The following is a 20,272-nucleotide window of genomic DNA, read 5'->3' as shown; positions in this document are numbered from 1 at the left end:
TTCCGGGGACAATCTCATGTATACGCCACTGAGTTTTTTGCTAGGCTTTTCTTGAAAAAGACCTTTAAAGAAGGGTAATTGATTGCCAGGCATAACCAAGACTTACGTCGCCACCCTTCAGTCAGATGGTTTAACTTGAACTCCCAGTGTCTTGTCTTTGTTAATGTAGCAATTGTTTCTGAAAGAGTAGCATAGACCATACTAATGTGTTTTGATAGATGATGGATGAGTAAAGGATCCATGCTTTGTTGGATTTTAGCCCTCGCTGACGCCACAGTCAGACGGCAGGGACAACCCGGCCAAATGAGACTTCGTAGCAGGGGACAGGAACTACGTGGTAGTAAAGGAGCTGAGATAAATCCGACTCCGAATACGAATAGTCGCAATTTCTTTTACAAAAAGAGCGTAGACTGGGTTGATTKATAAAATCTACATAATAACCCCCCACCCAGCCCACAATCCATCCACCACCTCGTGTTAGATAAATGATATATTTTTTGGCTTCTCCACCGACATTGTTACCATGGCTATGATCGACCCAACAGTTGTATGGAATCGTGGTCCTTTAACCACTACCTTTACCCCCCCGTCGACGTGTCTGGCGACAACAACCCTTTATGTGCTCGGCTACGACAATCCTCCCTCAGCCCAGACTTCTAATTATTACATCGGCCTCTGGCCTCCTGCTTGGCCCAATTACTTGGTAGACACTACTTCCAACCCATGCATTCCCCCCGGTCCGACCCCGGTCCCACTGGCCCAACCCTGGTACTATTCACCAGGCATATGCCCAAGCAGCTACACCCCAGCTATACAACTAGCAGTGCCAACCCCCAGCGCTACCGCTTGGCTTTGTTGTCCATCGTAAGTTCCGGCTCTTCATTTTGTATACGAACGATAGATTCGTGACTTACCTCGGTACTTAACTATCAGAGGCTACACTCCTTCCCCTGATGTGACGAACGCTCTGTTTACGACGACTTTCGCCTGTGCCTCAGTCGCGCCCGGGCTAGCGACATTGACCAATATTTGGTCCGCCCCGCATGGAGACTCCCGGACGGATACTGTTTGGCCTATCACCGTTCCAACTGGAGCGGTTACGCCGACTGCGGTCCTTAACAAGCCCACTGTGTCGGCGGTGGCTATACCTATTATGTGGGAGAGCACCGATTCAGAGGTTGTATCTTGGTTCAACAGCTATCAATCAAGTTCGAGCCCGGCGATAATTACCTCCAATCCAAGTCATTTGACGAACACATCTAGTCCGGTTACTACAATTACAATTCCCAGTTCTCCTAATTCTACCACTACCAAATCCTCTGAGGCAACGAGCATATGCACAGGAGCTAGGTTGTCTGTGGCTGTACTAGGAGCCTTTGTGCTTGTTTCTTGTTTCATTCTATGAGGTTGAGGATAATGGGACCTCAGGTATCCATCCGAGCTATACGGGCTTGCAAAATTCACTAGCCGTCGATGGAGAACGTCACTCCTGACGTAAGATTCTTCTATTTAGGTGGATATCATAGTATAATACATTCATAGGCGTTATCACTGGACTGACTTTATGAGTTGCCGGTGTAATGCTTCTCTAGATCGGCCTATGCATCTGACATACACCTCGCCGGCGGTCAGCTGCAGCTTCGTAACGCGTATATAGTAGCATATGCGTAAGGGTTCGTAGGCCATATATGAGATAGCTTCAGCTTCAATAGTCGTACATTGTAAATTAGCACCGAGGCTTAGATCCACCCAATTGACGAAGTATGCCATGGACTTGTGTTTGTTGCCTTAATTCACTAGGTACAAGCGTATCGATACCAAATCCAAACGTGTTGATTATATCTGGACTTTGGACGAATTTCAGGTATCGGCCCGAACAAGAATCTAGGTATAGGGTAATAAGCGGACAACGAATTTTTGATACTAGCAGTCTGTATGGCCCAACTGCTCTCCGCCGAACATATAACCAGTAGTCTTCCACTCCGGCGATAGGATGTCGACCCCTGACCTCTTCTTCGAAGTACACGGACGATGCACCGGTATGATTGCAGTAAACTACTTGCCATCCTCCTGGCGGAGCGGTCTAAAAGTGTCCTGGCATTGGACCTCGCTATTTTTATTCGCCACGTAGTCTCTGCACAGAGCCGTTGCCGGTGCACTATATCTCGCATTTCCAACTTTGACTTATCCGACTCCACACCGCAGTAGCTCTTCCTCATCGGCACTTGCGGATTCGATCAGTAATCTCAATATACTATATTATAGGCGGAAAAGAGTTTGCACCGTGTTGATAGGGCAAGGCAGGTTGTAATATCAGAAACTCATTTAATACCTTCCCCCATATATATATGCTTTATAGTTGCTCCCCTAAAGACCCTATCAAAAATAGTAATTATTAGTAAATAAAGCTTTATCTATTATAAGGCTATATAGGCTTGGGAGTAATCTCTACTAATTACTAAATAACTTTAATAATAATATACATAAGACTAGATATAGTAAAAATAGGTTTCACCCCCTCTCTAAACTATATCTATACTAATCACCACCTTGTTTAAATAGCATCACCTACATGGGCACCCACCTGGGTGTTAACCATATTCAAGCCGCCACACGCCGGCCAGTTAGTAGTTGGATGGGTGACCACTAGCAAATCCCAGCTGTTGTATGTTTTTTGTTCACTCATTCTTTTTGATTTGTTGGTTTAGCGCCCTCGCCGCCTTGTCTTCAGGCTGTCACCTGAAGCTCCCTGAAGCCCTCTAATTCACCCGCCAAGCCTGGCATGCTGACGTGTGTCCTTTTAAGTCCTTGGAGATAGGAAGTTTGGCTCGTGTACACCTGTCATGTTAGCTTTCCTTTTTCGCAGTAGAAAAAGTAATAAAGGAGATCTAGCAGTATAAAGCTTGTTATATAAAAGAGAATCTGAAGCGAAACACCCATCGCGGGTGGCCTATAGCGGAAAGGAAGGAAGGATGGTTAAATAACAGATTTTTAGAGTAATGCAGCTAGAGCTAGTCTAACAGACTACAAAGCAAACATTCATTATTCAGGCTCCTAGTAGACCCGCTAAGGCAACATAGATGCCCTCTTTAGCCTTGTGTTGTATACTGTCAGACCTGTCACAGGCAAATGTTAAATTCTGGTCAGGAGGCACATTTGGTTGCTTCTTATTTGTGGTCATCTTGAAGTGGCTCATGTTCTAGACCTGTCATAGGAAGACATTACAGTTTGGTCCAATAGCATGTTTTGTTTGCTTCCAATTTATCATGTTCACCTCAAAAATGCCTCACTGCATACTGATTGTTTGTGCATTGTATTTATGCTACATAGTTAGGATGAACTGCGATACTCCCCACTTAAATAGCCCTAAGTCTGCACTTCAGACACAATATATGCTCTTTTTCACACACTCTCAAAATCTGACATACACTATAATTAAACTACGCTGATAAGGCAGCAGTCAAGCAGAGGGAGGTTTGGGTTGTATGTATATAGGTAGCAGAACTGTTTGCTCCTTTGCAGGGATACACAAAAACGCATCCAAGGAAGAGGGAGGCTGGCTAAGAACAGGGCTTTGCGCCCCATTACCACAAAGTCCAATTGTCTGTTCACACAAAAAGCAAACCTGTGCTACTTATGAGTCAGTTCTATTTTAATTGGAAGAAATCGATTATCATGTAATTATCAGTTAGACCAATACAACTCTGGGTTGCCCTGCATCTTACATGCACCAAGGCTACACGACACTGGATGGCGACATTGATATAAACTGGAGGGTTGAGTGGTGAAAACTTTTGAGTCTTCATCATCTCTAATCCTGAACGTTGCACCAGCACAAGTTGTTGAACCCATGATATACTCTCAGATCCCATCAGAAACGTCCAAGTCGCTTGGAGTGCCAGAAAGACGATGGTACTGTGACCAGAGTCATGTACTCGCTCTACTGGGCTGCATGATATGCTTTGTGGTTTCGATCCTTGCTATCCAGCCTACGATCGGGCCCACATGGAGCCTGTCCTGGACTCTAGGGTTGACTAACCAGCTGGTCGTCATTGGATTGTTGCTAAGCCTGATGAATGAATGTACCGGCATTCTTGCGCCGACATTCTTCCTCATTCTCGAGACCCGACGAACGAGCCCGACGTTGCAGAACTACGAGGCCATTATCAAGAAGAGTGTGTTTCTGGATAAAGCAGACGTACGCTGGCGTGCATGCTTCCTCCTCCTCACCCTCCTCCCTCTGGGACTCAGTGTGGCATACAAGAAGCTCATTGGAGGAAGCAGCACGATAGAGATCCAGAGCGACTTTCCACGGTTCTACGGCCTCGTGCCGCTTCCTCTGGGCACATTTAACGTGATGAACAATTCGATCTATTACATGATCAATGCAAGCGTTCCGTACATAGCGGCATCTTCAAGCGGTCGTTCGATTCCGCAGTTCCCAGCCGTGTACGGATTTAACACGGTCCTCCTGGACAATACGTCCACGGCCTTGCTGGACTTACCTTCGCCAGACTTTCTCTCTTCTATTCAGCAGAACCTGACCGACGGTGAATCTTGGAGCATGTCAGCGGCTGTGGATGGAACAGTCGCCCGATACAATTCATCAACATCGTCCTATAAAGACAATGATGCATTTTGGACCGCTGCTTTCAACCATTCCTATAACCCCACTGGTCTGTCGACGATCTCCCTCTACAATGGCTATCAAATGGGGATGATTAATGGCTTGGACAGCTTGCATAGTGAGAACCCGGCCCCGTATTGTCTGATTGGCTTCTTCAAGGGAGATGCATACGGGCTGCACATCTACAGCAACGCTACTGAATCCACCAGTCTCGCTTTCAGAAAGAACACCTACAAGTTCGACATCCAGCGAGAAAAGTGTCAAGCACAGTGGACAGTGACCCGCAGTAGCATCCAACTGACCAGTGGCCACTGTACTGGAGAAAGGACAAAGCAAGTCGTTTTCAACAGCACCACGCCGTATTACGCCGACACGCTGCCTCTGTTGGCGACATGGTTGATTCGGTACTCCCCAGCACAATCCCAGAGTCAGTCGCCGTGGCTGCTCCCATCATTGACGACCTCCGTTGCAAGCAAGTTCTGGGCTCGCATCATCTACATGGATCCGACAAACAACGTGTATCCCGAAATGTACTATCCCCCAACTAGCGAAACTATCCATTCAACACGGTTAACCCTTAAGGCGAACTGGGGTCTGTACCTCACGCTTTGCATCAACCCAGCCCTCTGCACGGTGATGCTGCTTTCGATCTGCTTCTGCTACAAAACCCCCATCGGCACGGGGTTCGGTTTGATCTCCGTTTTGTCGGGCGTCCGAGGAGATAATCTGGACCAGCTGCGGGGCGCCGGTTTGTCAGGAACTCTGACAAGGGCAGTTCCGATAAGAATCGTTGTCCAGGATTCATCTCGTTCCAATCCGAGGATTCAGTATTCATTGGGAGACGGGCTTGAGGCCACGGGCGAGTTAGATATAAAGGAGACGTACTGTTAGACCTGTTTCTTGGAATTTGAGGGCAGGGTATCAGTACATTGAGGATATCTTCGGAAACGACAAGATCAGGATCATCTAGATCATTTGCGCGAAATATTTAACAAGTTTGACTGTGGAGAAGCACGTTTTCGGAAAAGAGAAGGTCTGTCAGCCGTTGACCAAGCCGTTGTACATATACACTGCTGAGTGACTTGGCGTGGCCACACTATCAATTGACTCAGGAATACTCGAACAGTGTGCAGCAAGCACTTTGACAATACTTTTGCTCTGCTTCGCAGACACGTATATCCCTCAAGACAGACCATCAATCATAATCATCATTAAACAGCAAGGTTAAACAGAATCATCTCTTCCAGCCACAGCCACCTCAATTCGCTGAGAATTTGACTTGACTTTCTTCACATCCTCATCCTCATCCTGTTCGCCCTCGCCTTGCTCTTCACCCTGGTCCTCAAGAAGAATAACCTTATCACCAAAAGACGCGTCGATCTTCTCCAGAGTCTCCTTCTTCGTCTCACTGCCATCATATCAGTACAATTCCAGCAAGTAGCATCCATCAGTAACGGATACTGCATCACTCTTCTGGCGAAGGATGACAACGAACTCGGACCAGACTACACCTTACTTATTCCTGTATCTCAACCGCGGCTCAACACTACATCGAGATCGTCGCTTGATCAGACCGCAATGCAAACAGCAGATTTGCTGCAGAGAGAGCAGATGCAGGAGCCATCAACTGACGCTTCCATGGCGGATCAATATACGGTTGTTAGTCTCGGAAGGCATGGCGATTATTACACTTTCTCCCTTGGTTCCAAAGCGGTCGCGAAGCATAAGAACGAGTGGAAGGGGAAGCATGGTTACCTGTTTCACGACAGCTTAAAAGTGAAGGCCGAGATGCCACAATCCACGCCCGCTCCAAGTTCAACGGGTACTTCTCAATACAGATTTGTTGGACAATTATCGGAGCATCAAGTGGATTTTCGGAACCATGCCGGGTCCCCTAGCGAGCCAAAGGAACAATGGAAAGTTATCGGCGATTATTGCTATCACGATGAGAAAGGATTTCAAGGGAAGAAGCCTTTAAGCAAAAGGCCTTGAATAGCAAAAGAGGGTTTGGAAGCATTTCAGTTGCGTCTTCATATTCGACTCTAGCGATGATCTCCTAAATGGCTGCTTTCGTTTTTGGCAATTTGGATCTCGTTGTGCCAATATATTCAACATATGCTTGCGATGATTCCTTCAGAGTCCAGACTACTTTCTCTTACTTGCACTGCCTTTAACATCACAAGTTGATTGCTAAGCCTGCCTTGAAGCTGGTTTCCTGAACCAGGTTTGCTTTCGTGCAAGGCCGAGACAATTCGAGGTTCAGACAGTGAGTCAGATGAATTTATGGCTTATCTTCCGTTCAAAAGCGAAATTCTTTTCTGAAAAGAAACAATATCCATGCAACCGTTGTTCATTGCGCAAGGAAGATGAGTATGGCTAGAGAGAATAGCATAGAATGGATAGTGAACAAGAAATGATGAATGATGAATAATTATGCAGAAGAAAGGCTGTATGAAAGGATCAAGAAGATAAAAGGCAAGAAGAATAAAGGGGCAAAGATGCATATGTGGTGTAGTAGAATGCTGAACCATGCCAAACCAGCCCACAGCTTATTTTACCTTTCCAGATTCCCTGCAACACCAAACACCGCTTATATAACAAAGCCAAGCCCAAAGGTGCGGAAGATGAGACGAAGATTGTAAGTTGGAAGAAGGGAGAATAGAAACGAGTAATCGCCGTCAAGGAGGGTATCAGGGGAAGGGGGTATCTCAAGCAACAGTTCGGATGTCGCGACACTCGCTTTTTGGTTCATTTTCTTTCCTCGCGCAGTCTATACGCACGTTTGCATCACAAAACGCCGCCGGGTAGGTTGATCTGGCCTTGTCTGCCCTCAAAGCCTGCGCTATTGGGGGCAGAGCCCCCGCTGGTGTAAGCGTTGTCAATGGGATGCAGCTGTTTTCGTAGCATGAACATCGGTTTTCTTCCCTCCTTCTCGAGTTGCTTGAAAAGAATAAGCGGCCGCTCCTCAAGTCCTAGACATCGCTCTTGATCACCGTACACAATGTACAATGCATACTGCTTCCAGTCGGCATTGATATTGTACTTTTTGAGTGCGGCGGGAAGAACCTTATGACAAGGGTCATCCATCGAAACACGGAATGACTTGAAGATTTCGACACTAGGTGGATCTGCACCCGCTCGGGAATCGGACCGTGTGGGAATATCAGGGCGTGACGCTTGTGTCGGGGTTGGATTCAACCGATCGGGACGTGATTGCGCCGTCGGAGTATCTTCCGGATGATCATAGCCTGTGCGACCCGAATTCGGTTGCGTGTAAGAACGTGATGCAAGCGTCTGATGAGCACCGTAGTGAGCACCAGGAGACGTCGGCGATGGCATGCCCGGTGACAACTGTGGTTTGCCATTCAAGGCGCTCAGGTGGGACGAATTCGCGGCAGCAGAAGGATCCAGTCCACCGTTGTCATTGTACGGTCGTCCTTCATGTATCGATGGAGGAATATGCGTAGGCGAGCTGTTTTTCGGTGTGGAACCCCCAGTGTAAACGCGCTTGGAGAAAGTCCGAGAGATTCCGGACGCTGCACGCTCAATCAAAGTGTTTCCAGAGGGCGATACGAGGGTTTGGCCTTCGTAGTGGCCATCGGCTCCGGGGCCCGCCGATGATGGAGGGGGCAGTGGTTGTGATCGATCTTTGGCCATTTTGAAGACAGGAAGAAGCTCTTCGCGAAGCCGACGATACTCCTCTGCAACGCGCCGCAATTCAGATTCAACGGTGACGATCTTTTCATCCCGTAACCGGATCGATTGTATCAAACGAGCAATATCCTCTTGTGTGGCCGTTTCGTTCATGCTTTGGTCGGCCGCTGCAGGACAGTTAGAATAAACACCCACATCAGCATGGAAGGGAACCTACAAAGAGGTATGTAGTGGTCAGGGTCGAGAGGAATGTCTTGCTTGACTTTAGTCTCATATACACTTTTCAGAATGGTCAATCGGTGGCCAACACTGGTGATACCCATTTCTTTCAATTCCTCGTGTTTGAGCGCAATCAGTGCTTCGCCGACGATTTCGTTCTCTACAACGAGTAAGCAGGTTAGTAGGTTTCCCACACTGGACAACCCTGTCTAGTGGTCCCAATTGTTCTGTTAGACGGCCAACTTACCAAGAAAAGTTGCGCAGTACTGACGGAGGCCGAGCGCGGCCAGCCAGTTTGCGCATTCCTCAGCGGTCCACTCTGTGATGATAGTCTTCGGTGATCGAGGGTCTTCCTCAGGGTTTGCAAATGTCCGAGGAGTGTGTTCGGCTGAAGGGAATTCGGAGTCGGACGGAGAGGCCTCGGAGTCGGTCGCTAGATGAGGGGAGGTAATAACACTGCGTTCGTACTCATCGTCCGCGTCGGAGTCCGCGTGATAGGACGTATGGAGAGACATGTTTATGGAAAGAAGTTGAAGGGCCGACAATGACGTCCACAGGAGCGAAGAGGAATGGGGTGGACGTCGGCCCAGAGGAGCGTCGGCTCTGCAGCAACACTACTGTGAAGAGTGACTGCAAAGTGAGCAGACGGTGTGCATAGATTATGTGCCAGTGTTCGGTCTGTTTTATACGATCGCGGTCAAGGTCATTCAGAGTTGCGATTAAGCGAGGTCGGGGGGTGATGCAAGTGATGGCAGCTGAGCCAAGCAGATAAGCCACATGGACGGGGAACAATGGCAGTTAGAGGCAACGAGGAATCATCGAGATGCGGCGACGGAGCGGAAGGGATGTAGGTATTGTGAAGGCCAGCGACTGGACTAAGATCCTTCGTAAGATGGTAGTATGTCGAGATAGCGAGATTCGTCACGACGAGAGGTATAGTCGAGGTTGGGACCGAAGAATATGTTCCTGAGGCCACCAAGGCAGTAGTGGTTGGAGAGAGGAGAGAGCGGGGGGAGCAGCGGATCTTCTCCCAAAAGGGAAGAACAGTAAATTAACAGAAGAGTGGTATTTATTCCACGAGCGAGAATTGAGGAAGGAGGTGAAGAGGAGGAAATCTCAAAGAAGAGGAATAAATAAAAATAGAGAGTGATGATAGTTTCTTCCTAGAGTATGTACCTAAGACCTAAGAAACAATCCATCTACCTAATGGAAGTACCTGATCTAGACGTGGAGTAACTCTTTTCTTCCCTGCTAAGGTACCTTATTAATGACCAATCCGATAAAGGAGTGGCACTGGTCAGCGCTTCTAAAGTTGGACCGATGCACGTGACCCTGGTCTGGACCCCCTTACTTCTTTAGGTTGTTCTTGAGGACGAAGGAACAAAAAAGTGACACCAGTGATGGTGATGATTGACGCTGCCTTATTCTGCTTACCGATGAATCTTGCTGAATGGCTCACTTAAGCGTTATCTCGCTACCGAGTCCGAGTTCGAATATGTCACATTCTCCATGAGCTTCCTCTGTATCTTGCCAGGTGGTTTACTCAAGAGTATGCCTTCGTCGACTCAGGTCTGTCCAGTATCCTTGTCGTTGATCATTAGTACCATGGATCAGTCCATCAGAAAAGGGGCTAGTAAGCTATCAACGGCCTCGATGAACTAGTGATCAAGTTACACATCAATGATTATTTGCTCAAGTCCAACCACTACTATCTTGTCTCAGTCATCCCCAATTATCCAAGGTCCTTTCTCCGTCAGTACGCAGGGGCAAAAGTCTACGGCGTTGATGGTATCCACAGAGTATAAAATCTTCAATAATGCTCGATGTTATTCATGATAGGCGCTGTCAAAAACCAATAGTGCCGGAGGCCTATACGTTTTGGGCCTAAGAGAGTCCCAATGCTCCGCAATCATCGTGCTAATATTGCATTTCTATTCTGGGCTATTCTCTGATGCCTCTTTACTTGAGATTCTTTTTTTGACTATTGACTCTCTTTTGTGCGCTAATTGACTACAGAGCAAGGTTCTGTCTGGTTTATGAATTGGCTTGGTCTTTGGTTGACGGACCTCGACGTCTCTGTGCTCCGGGCAGTGTCTCTCTAGTGCAGAGTACAGATGAATCAGCAGTTCGCAAGTTCGCCTAGTCAGCGGTCCAATCCTTCTCCAGCGTGATCGGTAGGTTCCTCCGTGAGGACCAAGGTATTGTGATATCAACCATAGCAGACGTTGCATGAGCATGTGGTGCGCCTTGGCTGTCAACTGGCAAGAGTGAGAGCAGCATGATATATATTCATTGTTCACTATTGAACCTGGTCTTGTATCCATTGACAATCTCCCCAACAAAAGCAAAGAAGCTCTGTTACTATCTTACAATTACTTTTATTGTTTCCATTGACTCGATCAATAACAATGACCTGTGCAATAGATCCATTGTATTGTCCATAGAAATTTCAATGCAACTTATACCCACTCTGGCGCTTGGGTCCGTTCAAAGCGCCAACAACGAATGCATAATGCATACAGCTTCTGGAGTGTATAATTGTCCATGCGTTGATAGATACTCGAAAGCCACTGTTTAATGCTTATCGTCAGAGCCCAGAAATGTACCTTATCATGAGAGAGTCACCGGCCGTGATACCTGAGGCCCATTTTGCAAGTGGGAATTCAAACCCCAGATAAACTGCACATGGATTCGAAGATCGACAATTTTGACGATGATGATGATGCTAAATATGATCCATACTGCTAGTAGTAAACATTGTCAATTGTCAGTACCTAATGTCTTGGACCTGTTGCCTCAATTAACGCTTCGGGGAAAAGTGCGGCGGCATTTGGCCTCCAGCACCAGAGATCCTCTGAAATCTCGTACACTTCGAATGAACACCATGGAGCTTGCGTCTATTGTTCAATAACACAAATCCTTTTTGTTACTTGGATAAATCTGCCTTATCATTGCCACTATATTTTACTCTGTCCTGAATTAGTCCCAATCTCTTCTCCCTTGCCCAGAGCGAAATTCTTCTGAAATCGAAGTATCGGCGTCATCCATTCTTGGTGCTGCTAACAAGCACTCTACAAACCCAAGGTAAGAGCCAATCTAACGAGGCACGAATCGCAACAGCGCCATGGGTTCCGATCAATGCTAAAAAGACGCCGCCACAGAAAAGCGCAATTCGATCTTCCAGCAAGCTCCTCCGTACCCGCCGCAGGAACAGCGTCGCATCACCAACTCCCCACCGCAGCGCCAGCGCGGTATACAACTCAAGCGCAGCAAAGAAGGCAGGGCAGGAACCAATCTCCCTCAGTTGGACGGATCAAAAGCAAAACCACAATACTACGGAGTAATTGAACGACCATCGTCAACCACGACCTCACCTCACCCGAAAAACTTCCCTACCATTCATCCAATAGATTCCGTCCGCCGACTCCTCAACCCCGAACAGCCTCACCACAACCCAACCACAACAACAGCAGAATCGCTCGACTCAGAAGACAAAACCTCAGAGAAAAGATAGAGACAGAAACGAAAATGCCGTCCACAACATCCCCGCCACCATCCAACACCTCCTCCCCCTCCTCACCAAACACGCTCACGCCAGAAACTCTCGAAACAGACCTCCTCACACACCTCGCCTCGACCACCGCCCTCGAAGACCTCCACGCAACGCTCCTCTCCTCCCTCCAACGCCTCGGCTGGACCGAAAAGATCCGCAAACTATCACTCGAGCTCCTCCGCGCCGGCCGCTGCGAGCGCTTCGACGACGTCGTCGAGGCGGTGGTTGCCTCCGCCGCGGGGATAAAGCCGCCGTCCGCAGCGGCGCAGAACGGGAACGGGAACAGCAACAGCAACCACAGCGAGGACGACTGGGCCGAGCTAGACGAGGTGGACGTGCGGATTCCCAAGGCGGTGGTGGAGCAGGGGGTCCGGGCCATCAAGGAGGTGTTGAGGGAGGTGATTGTGATAGAGGATGATCCGGATCTGAACGCCCTGCATCAGAGTGAGCATGTGTCGGAAGGCAAGGGGAGCTTAGAGGCAGAGGGGGAGAAAGAGAAATCTAGGATCTCCAAGTCCGGAGAGTCGTCGGTAAAGAATGGTGATACAAGTCCGACCAAGAAGACAGAGAAGAAGCCCAAGACGGGGAAACAGGTCAAATGAAGCATTGCTTCAAGAGTTCTGTCCTACTCTAAGTGTTTCTCCATGTCACTTTCTTCGCTTCCATTCCTGGGGATACCTTTACTTTGGCTCGTGCAGGCGTTCGTCATGGCTTACGGTTTTCGGTCGCACTTTCTGGGAGTCTAGAGGGATGGGATTTTGTCACTTGATACCATATCCAATCATTGTACAAGGTTTAAGAACCAACTGTCTCATTTACGTTCTAAGCTATAAAGCAGGACCGCTCAAGCTCAATCGAATCAATCTTCCTCGTCCGCCCTTACATGAGGCGTATGCGGAGATACAAGCTCAAGGAATATTTATCGGTAAAAGTAAGCAAAATGTAAGAACAATAGATACGCATTCGTGTCAACAGCTGAATCCCGTTCAACATTCCCAGGCTCATAGGCCCAGGCTAGATCTAGCTACTAGAGGATAGGAGACTGTAAAATGAAAACGGACCAAGCTCATTAGAGAACACCCATTTAGTCGTAGAGGCTGTCATCATTGCCGGCTTCACCGAACGTGTCGTTATTTTGGATCTCACCCGAAGAGGGGAAGCGGAAGAAGCTGCTGCCACCGGTGTTCTTCAGGCTCTGAGCGAAAGCCTCGTAACGGCGAATCTCCACATCGCTGACGGAGCGGCGAGCCGACTTCATAGCCTCCTCGAAGTGAGCACGGGTGAGCTGGGGCACCGGGTCCTCCTCCTCGTCCTCATCCTCCATCTTGACATCCTCACCAGCAGCCTCACGCTGCTTCTGGCGCTCAATATCAGCGGCAATGGATTCCTTGATAGCCAGCTTGACGGCACGCTGGGTGACAAATCCAAGATCGGCACCAGAGAATCCATGGGTCTTGCTGGCAATGAAGGGGATATCAACGTCGGGAGCGACAGGGGTCTTGCGGAGCTGGGCCTTGAGAATGCTCTCACGAGAAGCCTGATCGGGTAGAGGCACGTAGACCAGAGTATCGAGACGACCAGGACGAACCAGAGCAGCATCGAGCTGCTCGGGTCTGTTGGTAGCACCAATGACGAACACATTCTTCTTTGATGTCATACCGTCCATTTCTAAAGAGTTTGTTAGCTACAGTCCGTTATGTCGCAAGAGTTGTCAACTTACCAGTAAGAAGCTGGTTCACCACACGGTCAGAGGCACCACCAGCGTCGCCGACGGAACCACCACGGGACTTGGCGATCGAATCCAACTCGTCAAGGAAAACGACGCAAGGAGCAGCAGCACGGGCCTTGTCGAAAATGTCGCGGATGTTGCTCTCAGACTCACCGAACCACATGCTCAGGAGCTCCGGTCCCTTGACCGAAATGAAGTTGGCAGCACATTCGTTCGCCACGGCCTTGGCAAGCATAGTCTTACCAGTACCAGGGGGACCATAGAAAAGAACACCACGAGATGGCGAAAGAMCGAACTTCTGGAACTTTTCGGGGTGATCCACGGGGTATTGGACACTCTCGATGAGCTCGCGCTTGACCTCCTCCAGACCACCAATGTCCTCCCAACGGACGTTGGGAACCTCGACGACGGCAACCTCGCGAAGAGCAGAGGGGTTGGACACGCCGAGGGCGTAACGGAAGTTCTCCATCGTAACACCAAGGGAGTCAAGCACCTCCGCGTCGATGGTGTCCTCGTCAAGATCGATCATATCCATCTTCTCACGAATCTGCTGCATAGCGGCCTCAGAGCAGAGAGAGGCAATATCGGAACCGACGTAGCCGTGAGTCTCGGCGGCAATGGTCTCCAGATCGACGTCCTCAGCGAGCTTCATGTTCTTGGTGTGAATGGACAGGATCTCGAGACGGCCAGTGGGATCGGGAATACCGATATCCACCTCACGGTCGAAACGGCCGAAACGACGGAGGGCAGGGTCGATGGAGTTGGGGCGGTTAGTGGCGGCCATGACGACAACGTTGGAACGAGCCTTCATGCCGTCCATCAGAGTCAGGAGCTGAGAGACGACACGGCGCTCGACCTCTCCGTTGGTCTTCTCACGCTTAGGGGCAATGGAGTCGATTTCATCAATGAAGATGATGGCGGGAGAGTTCTTCTCGGCCTCTTCGAACGCCTTGCGCAAATTCGATTCGGATTCACCGGCCATCTTGGACATAATTTCGGGACCGTTGATCAGGAAGAAGAAGGCACCAGTCTCGTTCGCAACGGCACGAGCCATCAGTGTCTTACCGGTACCAGGAGGACCGTACATCAGAATACCACGGGGCGGCTTGATACCGATGGACTTGAACAGCTKAGGATGACGCAGAGGCAACTCGACCAATTCACGGATCTGTGCCATCTGCTTTCTGCAACCACCGATATCGTCATAACCGACCTCGTTCAGGTTGCCCTCCTCATCTTCCCGCTGGATGGGCTCGCCCTCGCAGTGGATGATGGTATCTTGTGCGACAATACCGTACTCTGGGGGATCGACCTCAACAACCTTGAACTCCACCTGTCTCATACCTCCACGTACTGTGAACAGGTCTCCCTGTTTCACGGGTCTGTAGGCTTCACGGAAGTATGGGGCGAGGTAGACATCGAAAAGGGATCCAGTCAGACCTTCTACGGTGTCTGCAATGGGAAGGACGGCAATCCGTTTGGCCTGCAAAGAAATGAAGAATTAGCTTTTTTTCTGTTTCCGTTTGGGGGACATTTGAAGGCAAGCCTACATATTTGATATCTGGGCAAGGGTGAACGGTGATAATGTCACCGTGCTTGACACGCAAATTGTGTCTCACAACACGGTTGATGCGGGCGCTTCCGTCATCCAGGTCATCATCAGCAAGCACGATCAAAACGGTGTCCTTCCGCTTCTTGCCCTTCACCAAGACTGTGTCACCACGGAAAAGCTGGAGCGTCTCCATGGTATTGTTGGAAAGGGCAATAACTGAGTTGTCATCGTTGACGGCATCGGTCACACTAGGCAAACCAAGTCAGTATCCACGCCCGCCACTTCAGTAGCCATGAGCGTGTGGTGTGCTTACATCAACGAGTTGGGCTTCTTCTTCTTCTTGAGAATGGCTGTAGCGGTATCGAGCTCCTGTGTTCGAAGAGTCAGTACTAATGTTGACCCCTTGTCGACGCCACTGCAACGTTACCTCTTTCTTCTCGGCGCCTGAGGCGTCACTGTTAGTTTGTTAGCATGAGGACCCTGTAAGACGAAAAACCGAGAGACAAGGACGTACTGGAGGTTCACCCTCTTCTTATCATGAGTGTGGTCTGGTTCTGCGCTCATTTTGGCGAAGACTGAGATACAGTAGTTGTGTGAACAAGCTCTTGAAGCAACGTAGACGATCTGCAGGTATCAAGGACGTCGCTCGGACGAGCTCAACTGCAAAGCAGGCGAAAAAGGCGAAAAAAGCGAGAAAGGGAAATTGAAGAAAATTACAAGAGAGTTGTAGAGTCCGACAGACGAGGTGAAGTGTCTGGGGGACGAAGGGAAGTGAAAAGAGGTGGTAGGTGGATGTAAGAGAGATGAATGTGAGGTTMGGAGGTTGGCAGCAACAGCTCCAGTTAAAGAGGTGACGATAGGCTCGGTGCCTGTCGGACTGATGACTTAAGCCGCCCCAGGTCCATGAGCCACAGGTGCCGCCACCGCCCAAAGGAAGAAGCGAATGGAAGATGGTCGTATCCAACCACCAGAGGGACGGAGGTTTGCTTTGAAATCCATGCTGCGTAACTACGTGTCCTTATCAGCTTCATACTTCCCTTTGAGATAACAATGCTTCACAGATGCTAAGCTTCATGCATGGGTTTTGCCACCCTGGCAGACAGCCGCAGGACAAACTTTGCCTCCGTGCCTGAGGCATCAATATATAAGGCAAGTGTCTTGGCAGTGAACCAGGCTTGGTGCATGCCTTCATCATCGTGCCGTCCATTATCATGTATGATACGGGACATTCTCAATTTTGATACAGGACGAGCTGGTCGATCGTATACCAGCCGAGCTAAATATAGATTGGATAAAGCTAAAGTCCAACAGCCATTGAGACTGGAACTGAATAGCCAAGTTACAGAGTTGCATGCAGGATATCTACCTCTACGTAAACCGAAGAAGACAGAGCTGAATTATACACGAGTGAATCACGAAAACCCCGATCATGACTTCGCAGTCCCAGCCCAGAGATCATAGAATCCCCACGCGCCAGCCATGAAACTGATCACACCCGACAAACTGTTAGGGATGCCGACGCCATTTTCGAAGCACCAGTGAAGGCACAACGGAGCCCAGCACACGTTGTTCACCAGAGCCTTCTTCCAGGAACGAATTTCTGCCCTCAGCTCCTCCTGGCCCTCCTTGGTCTGCGCCTTGGCCGGGTCACTTGCAATCTTCCTCCTCCGCAAGACCAGTTGTCTCCACAGCACGAAGAACTGGAAGATAATATGGCCGAACCAGGCCCGGATACTCCACAGATACCACTTGTTGATGCCTCCCCATCGATCGATCCATTTCTTCGAGATGACTCCCTTGGATGCCAGGTAGCCCACGTTCTCGAGGAATTGGTATACCATGTTCACAGCCACCTGGGCGAGGGTCAAGTTGCGAATAATGGGATCTGACGGTGGTGACTTCAGAGTGACCGATCCCCATGTCCAGAGGGGAACTAGACCCAAGAGCCGGATGGTATAACGGATCTCAGACATGAGAGACGAAAGGGCGAGGAGCCGGGATTGCGGCGACGAGGACGGAGTGGCGGTGTTGCGAGTAGATTTCGTACGATTGTTCAACCGGGCGAGAAGGCCCAGACGCGTTTGTACAGCGATCCATGGCGCAGAAGTAATGAGATGATGGAGTGCATGAGTGAGATATCCGGTAGCTGCGAAGACTCGTTCTTGACCGTAGGCTGTAGATAGGAGTCTACCGAGAGTATTTGTTGTTAGTCACATATGCGTCGCATCGCGCTTTGACAACAGCGGAGGATATTGGAATTGACATTCACTTACCTGTCTAGACGTTCAATATTGTAGTCTGTCGCCTTGAGAGCTTCCAGCAGCTTGCGTTGAGTATCATTCTTCGCCGAAGCGGATGGCACTGGCGGTGAAATCCCCGCGGGGCTTACGGCCTTCCCCACACTCGGCGCTTCAATTTCAGGTGCCACAGGAGGCTCTGACGAAGCGAGTGTCTTTTCTGAGTCCGTCATAGTGGTGTCTGACTGTCTAACAATATTTCAAAAAAGTTGTGGAGAAAGTCGCGTCGCAGAGTTCTGAGATTTAAGGAGATTACTAGTATGGAGCATCTGATGAGGACTATGCTCCGTGCGTTGAAGCCGAGGCTCGGAATTCGGAGCGCGCAGACAGCTGGACACCTGGTAGTGTGCGATAAAACCGAAGACGTCCAACTTCAGCAAGAAGGAAAATCACAAGTCTACGGTGCATACAGGATACTTATAATTCGCTCTGCATTCGATCTACCAAGGTCGCCTCGTGACGTTCGAAGTATTACAGATGGTCAACTGACTACGAGTAGTATCTCTAGAGGTCTCCCTTTGGCTCTCGCTTGACCCGAGCAGTCAAGGAAATTAAGATTGTTCAAGTATCCTTGCATTGTGATTTTATTGGCCAAAAATGAATGAATACGATGATGGCCAATGAATAAGATTAACAGACAGTTTCCAGGTACTTAAGAACAGCTTCAACAGCATCCTCAAGGGCTGGTGTATTGACTTATCCAACAGAGTTTGGCTTCATTCTCGCATCAGACTGCCTTTTCCCTCCTTCGTTCGTCTTCTTTCACCGCTGGACCGCTTTCCGCACTCCGTGAGCTGGTTGGCTATTGACTGACTTGATCATTGGAGATCGAAAATGTCCAAAGTCGTACTCGTACTGCGAAATAACGATTCCAAGCCATAATCGCCATCGCCCACTTCGACATCCAGGTCGCTTTCATGATCATGAGTGCTCCGTGCTTCAGCAGGTTCAACGGCGTACTCTTCGGCATAAGCTATCAAGATGCTTCTCGAGCCGCCGCTCAAAAAGGAATGTCCTGATCCGCTGTCACTGAGCTCGGCAAGAAGACCCGCGCTTGAAAACTGTCTGGCCTCCAACGCATCGCAAAGACTACGCAGATCAATCCGTGAGGCAATTGCGCAAAAGCGCACAAATTGGGGCTGCATTTTTGCGAGACCCATGCTTTCGGATGATGTATAAGAAGGTGTCGGCGGCCCGAAGAAATGCTCCCTCTGCTTGTAGTGATTGTCCAAGTTGCGGACAACCCTAGCGTCGGAAACCCTTTTGTTCCCTAGCTCCCATGGTAGAGCGATCACAGTACATGGATCGTTGAGAAAGCCGTCAAGATGGACGAAGGCACGCTCAGGGATCTTATCCATACAATGGTAGCAGCACCAGAATCGGCAAGCTGAACGCGGCTGCCTGGAAGATTGTTCCGGACGAGACATTGATTCTACCTGACTCGGCCGACGGATACCCTCAATGCTCTCTGTGAGCAGTTCGTCGTTGCCGTTGTCATCCTCCTGGACGCCCGGCTCGACTCCCTGAATGATTTCAATATGTGAGAACGGAGCTGCAACCGGGCCAGACTCTTGCTCCATATGTTGCAATACGATTGCCCTCTGTTGCCTCACGATCGTTCTCTCTCTGAAGGTGTAATGACCGTTGATCATGGCCCTGGAGATTCCTCCGGACAGCCCCGGACCGTTTGGTCGATCGAGATCTTCGACGCAGAGGAGCAACCATCCGAGTAAGGGTTGGCGAGCGCAGTTGGGACAAAGTATACCATCGTCCACAAACCGGCGAACCATAATGCTATGAGAACATTGTTTGTTCATCTCATATTGCGGAAGGTTGTGTTTCGGGCCAAAAGGCGCTCGAAGACGCCATCCTCGCCATGGACTTCCTGGGTATATGTCCGGTCGTTGCTCAAAAATATCAGGCAGGACGTCTTCGGGTCTAGGCACTGGTGACGAGTTGATTCGAGGGAATGGAATACGAGGAGGCTGCGCTTCGGGGACTCTGCTGTGCCATCCAGGAGGAGGTCTCGAGCTCCCCTCTCCATAGTCCGCCATGGCTCTGCATCGGCGTTGAGATGTTGGCTATAGAAGAGAGAAGTGTGGTATTGGGAGGCATGACAGCTGAAAATGTGCTGTGTGCTTTCTCACTCCAAGACAAAAATGTGAATGTCGTGTTCTCGGCAACGATGCCATGGTGATGTTGATTGCAGTGAGTCAGTTCATCGTAGGTGCTTTCCTATTAAGGACATCCTTATATCATAACCTTACTGTGCCAGACAGATGATTGAAGGGTTAAGCATATTATCACAGAGCTCTACTAGATTATAAAGAGCTTAAAGCTATTTTCATGTTCTCGATATTATGATACTTGATGGTTATTCTGGTTGAGGTGCTGTTGTTTCTGTAGTTTAGAGGCAGGGAGATGGTTCACTAACTCATCCGAAGAAGAAGCTTGTTGGCTAGATCCTCATTCTACTATGTCTTCACACTATACTCTGTGGTATTTTTTCCATCATTTCTTGTTGTAATTTCTCTCTTTATTCTACTTTGCATAATAAAACATGTCTAGAAGAGTGACAAAATGATAGCACAGCGTTATGCACGCAAAAAGACCGCTAACTCCATTGAAAGACAACAGCCCA

General features: G+C 49.2%; 7 protein-coding genes across 7 annotated transcripts; 2 read left to right on the top strand and 5 right to left on the bottom strand.

The window, feature by feature from the left end:
* Positions 1-3,850: 3,850 nt before the first annotated feature.
* Asppvi_008332 (uncharacterized protein) lies at positions 3,851-5,518 on the top strand (the record flags this gene model as incomplete). Its single annotated transcript, XM_043304203.1, has 1 exon — positions 3,851-5,518. One exon carries the CDS (start codon positions 3,851-3,853, stop codon positions 5,516-5,518), a length of 1,668 nt encoding a protein of 555 aa, XP_043160138.1.
* A 333-nt stretch (positions 5,519-5,851) lies between these two features.
* Positions 5,852-6,267, bottom strand: Asppvi_008331 (uncharacterized protein; the record flags this gene model as incomplete). The annotated part of the gene is made up of 2 exons (XM_043304202.1): positions 5,852-6,035; positions 6,260-6,267. 2 exons carry the CDS (start codon positions 6,265-6,267, stop codon positions 5,852-5,854), a joined length of 192 nt encoding a protein of 63 aa, XP_043160137.1.
* Positions 6,268-7,414: 1,147 nt separating this feature from the next.
* On the bottom strand, positions 7,415-9,015 carry Asppvi_008330 (adaptor protein STE50; the record flags this gene model as incomplete). Its single annotated transcript, XM_043304201.1, has 3 exons — positions 7,415-8,448; positions 8,499-8,660; positions 8,748-9,015. 3 exons carry the CDS (start codon positions 9,013-9,015, stop codon positions 7,415-7,417), a joined length of 1,464 nt encoding a protein of 487 aa, XP_043160136.1.
* Positions 9,016-12,028: 3,013 nt separating this feature from the next.
* On the top strand, positions 12,029-12,655 carry Asppvi_008329 (uncharacterized protein; the record flags this gene model as incomplete). The annotated part of the gene is made up of 1 exon (XM_043304200.1): positions 12,029-12,655. One exon carries the CDS (start codon positions 12,029-12,031, stop codon positions 12,653-12,655), a length of 627 nt encoding a protein of 208 aa, XP_043160135.1.
* Positions 12,656-13,137: 482 nt separating this feature from the next.
* cdc48 (AAA family ATPase CDC48) lies at positions 13,138-15,898 on the bottom strand (the record flags this gene model as incomplete). The annotated part of the gene is made up of 6 exons (XM_043304199.1): positions 13,138-13,721; positions 13,774-15,265; positions 15,333-15,582; positions 15,648-15,703; positions 15,762-15,789; positions 15,849-15,898. 6 exons carry the CDS (start codon positions 15,896-15,898, stop codon positions 13,138-13,140), a joined length of 2,460 nt encoding a protein of 819 aa, XP_043160134.1.
* An 863-nt stretch (positions 15,899-16,761) lies between these two features.
* Positions 16,762-17,804, bottom strand: Asppvi_008327 (uncharacterized protein; the record flags this gene model as incomplete). The annotated part of the gene is made up of 2 exons (XM_043304198.1): positions 16,762-17,521; positions 17,608-17,804. The coding sequence occupies 2 exons, from the start codon at positions 17,802-17,804 to the stop codon at positions 16,762-16,764; spliced, it is 957 nt and encodes a 318-aa protein (XP_043160133.1).
* A 645-nt stretch (positions 17,805-18,449) lies between these two features.
* Positions 18,450-19,685, bottom strand: Asppvi_008326 (uncharacterized protein; the record flags this gene model as incomplete). The annotated part of the gene is made up of 1 exon (XM_043304197.1): positions 18,450-19,685. The coding sequence occupies one exon, from the start codon at positions 19,683-19,685 to the stop codon at positions 18,450-18,452; it is 1,236 nt and encodes a 411-aa protein (XP_043160132.1).
* Between the last annotated feature and the right edge of the window lie 587 nt (positions 19,686-20,272).

This window comes from Aspergillus pseudoviridinutans (genome assembly GCF_018340605.1).
Source record: "Aspergillus pseudoviridinutans IFM 55266 DNA, scaffold_5, whole genome shotgun sequence".
Lineage (NCBI taxonomy): Eukaryota > Fungi > Ascomycota > Eurotiomycetes > Eurotiales > Aspergillaceae > Aspergillus > Aspergillus pseudoviridinutans.
This window is presented reverse-complemented; position numbering and strand designations above follow the sequence as displayed.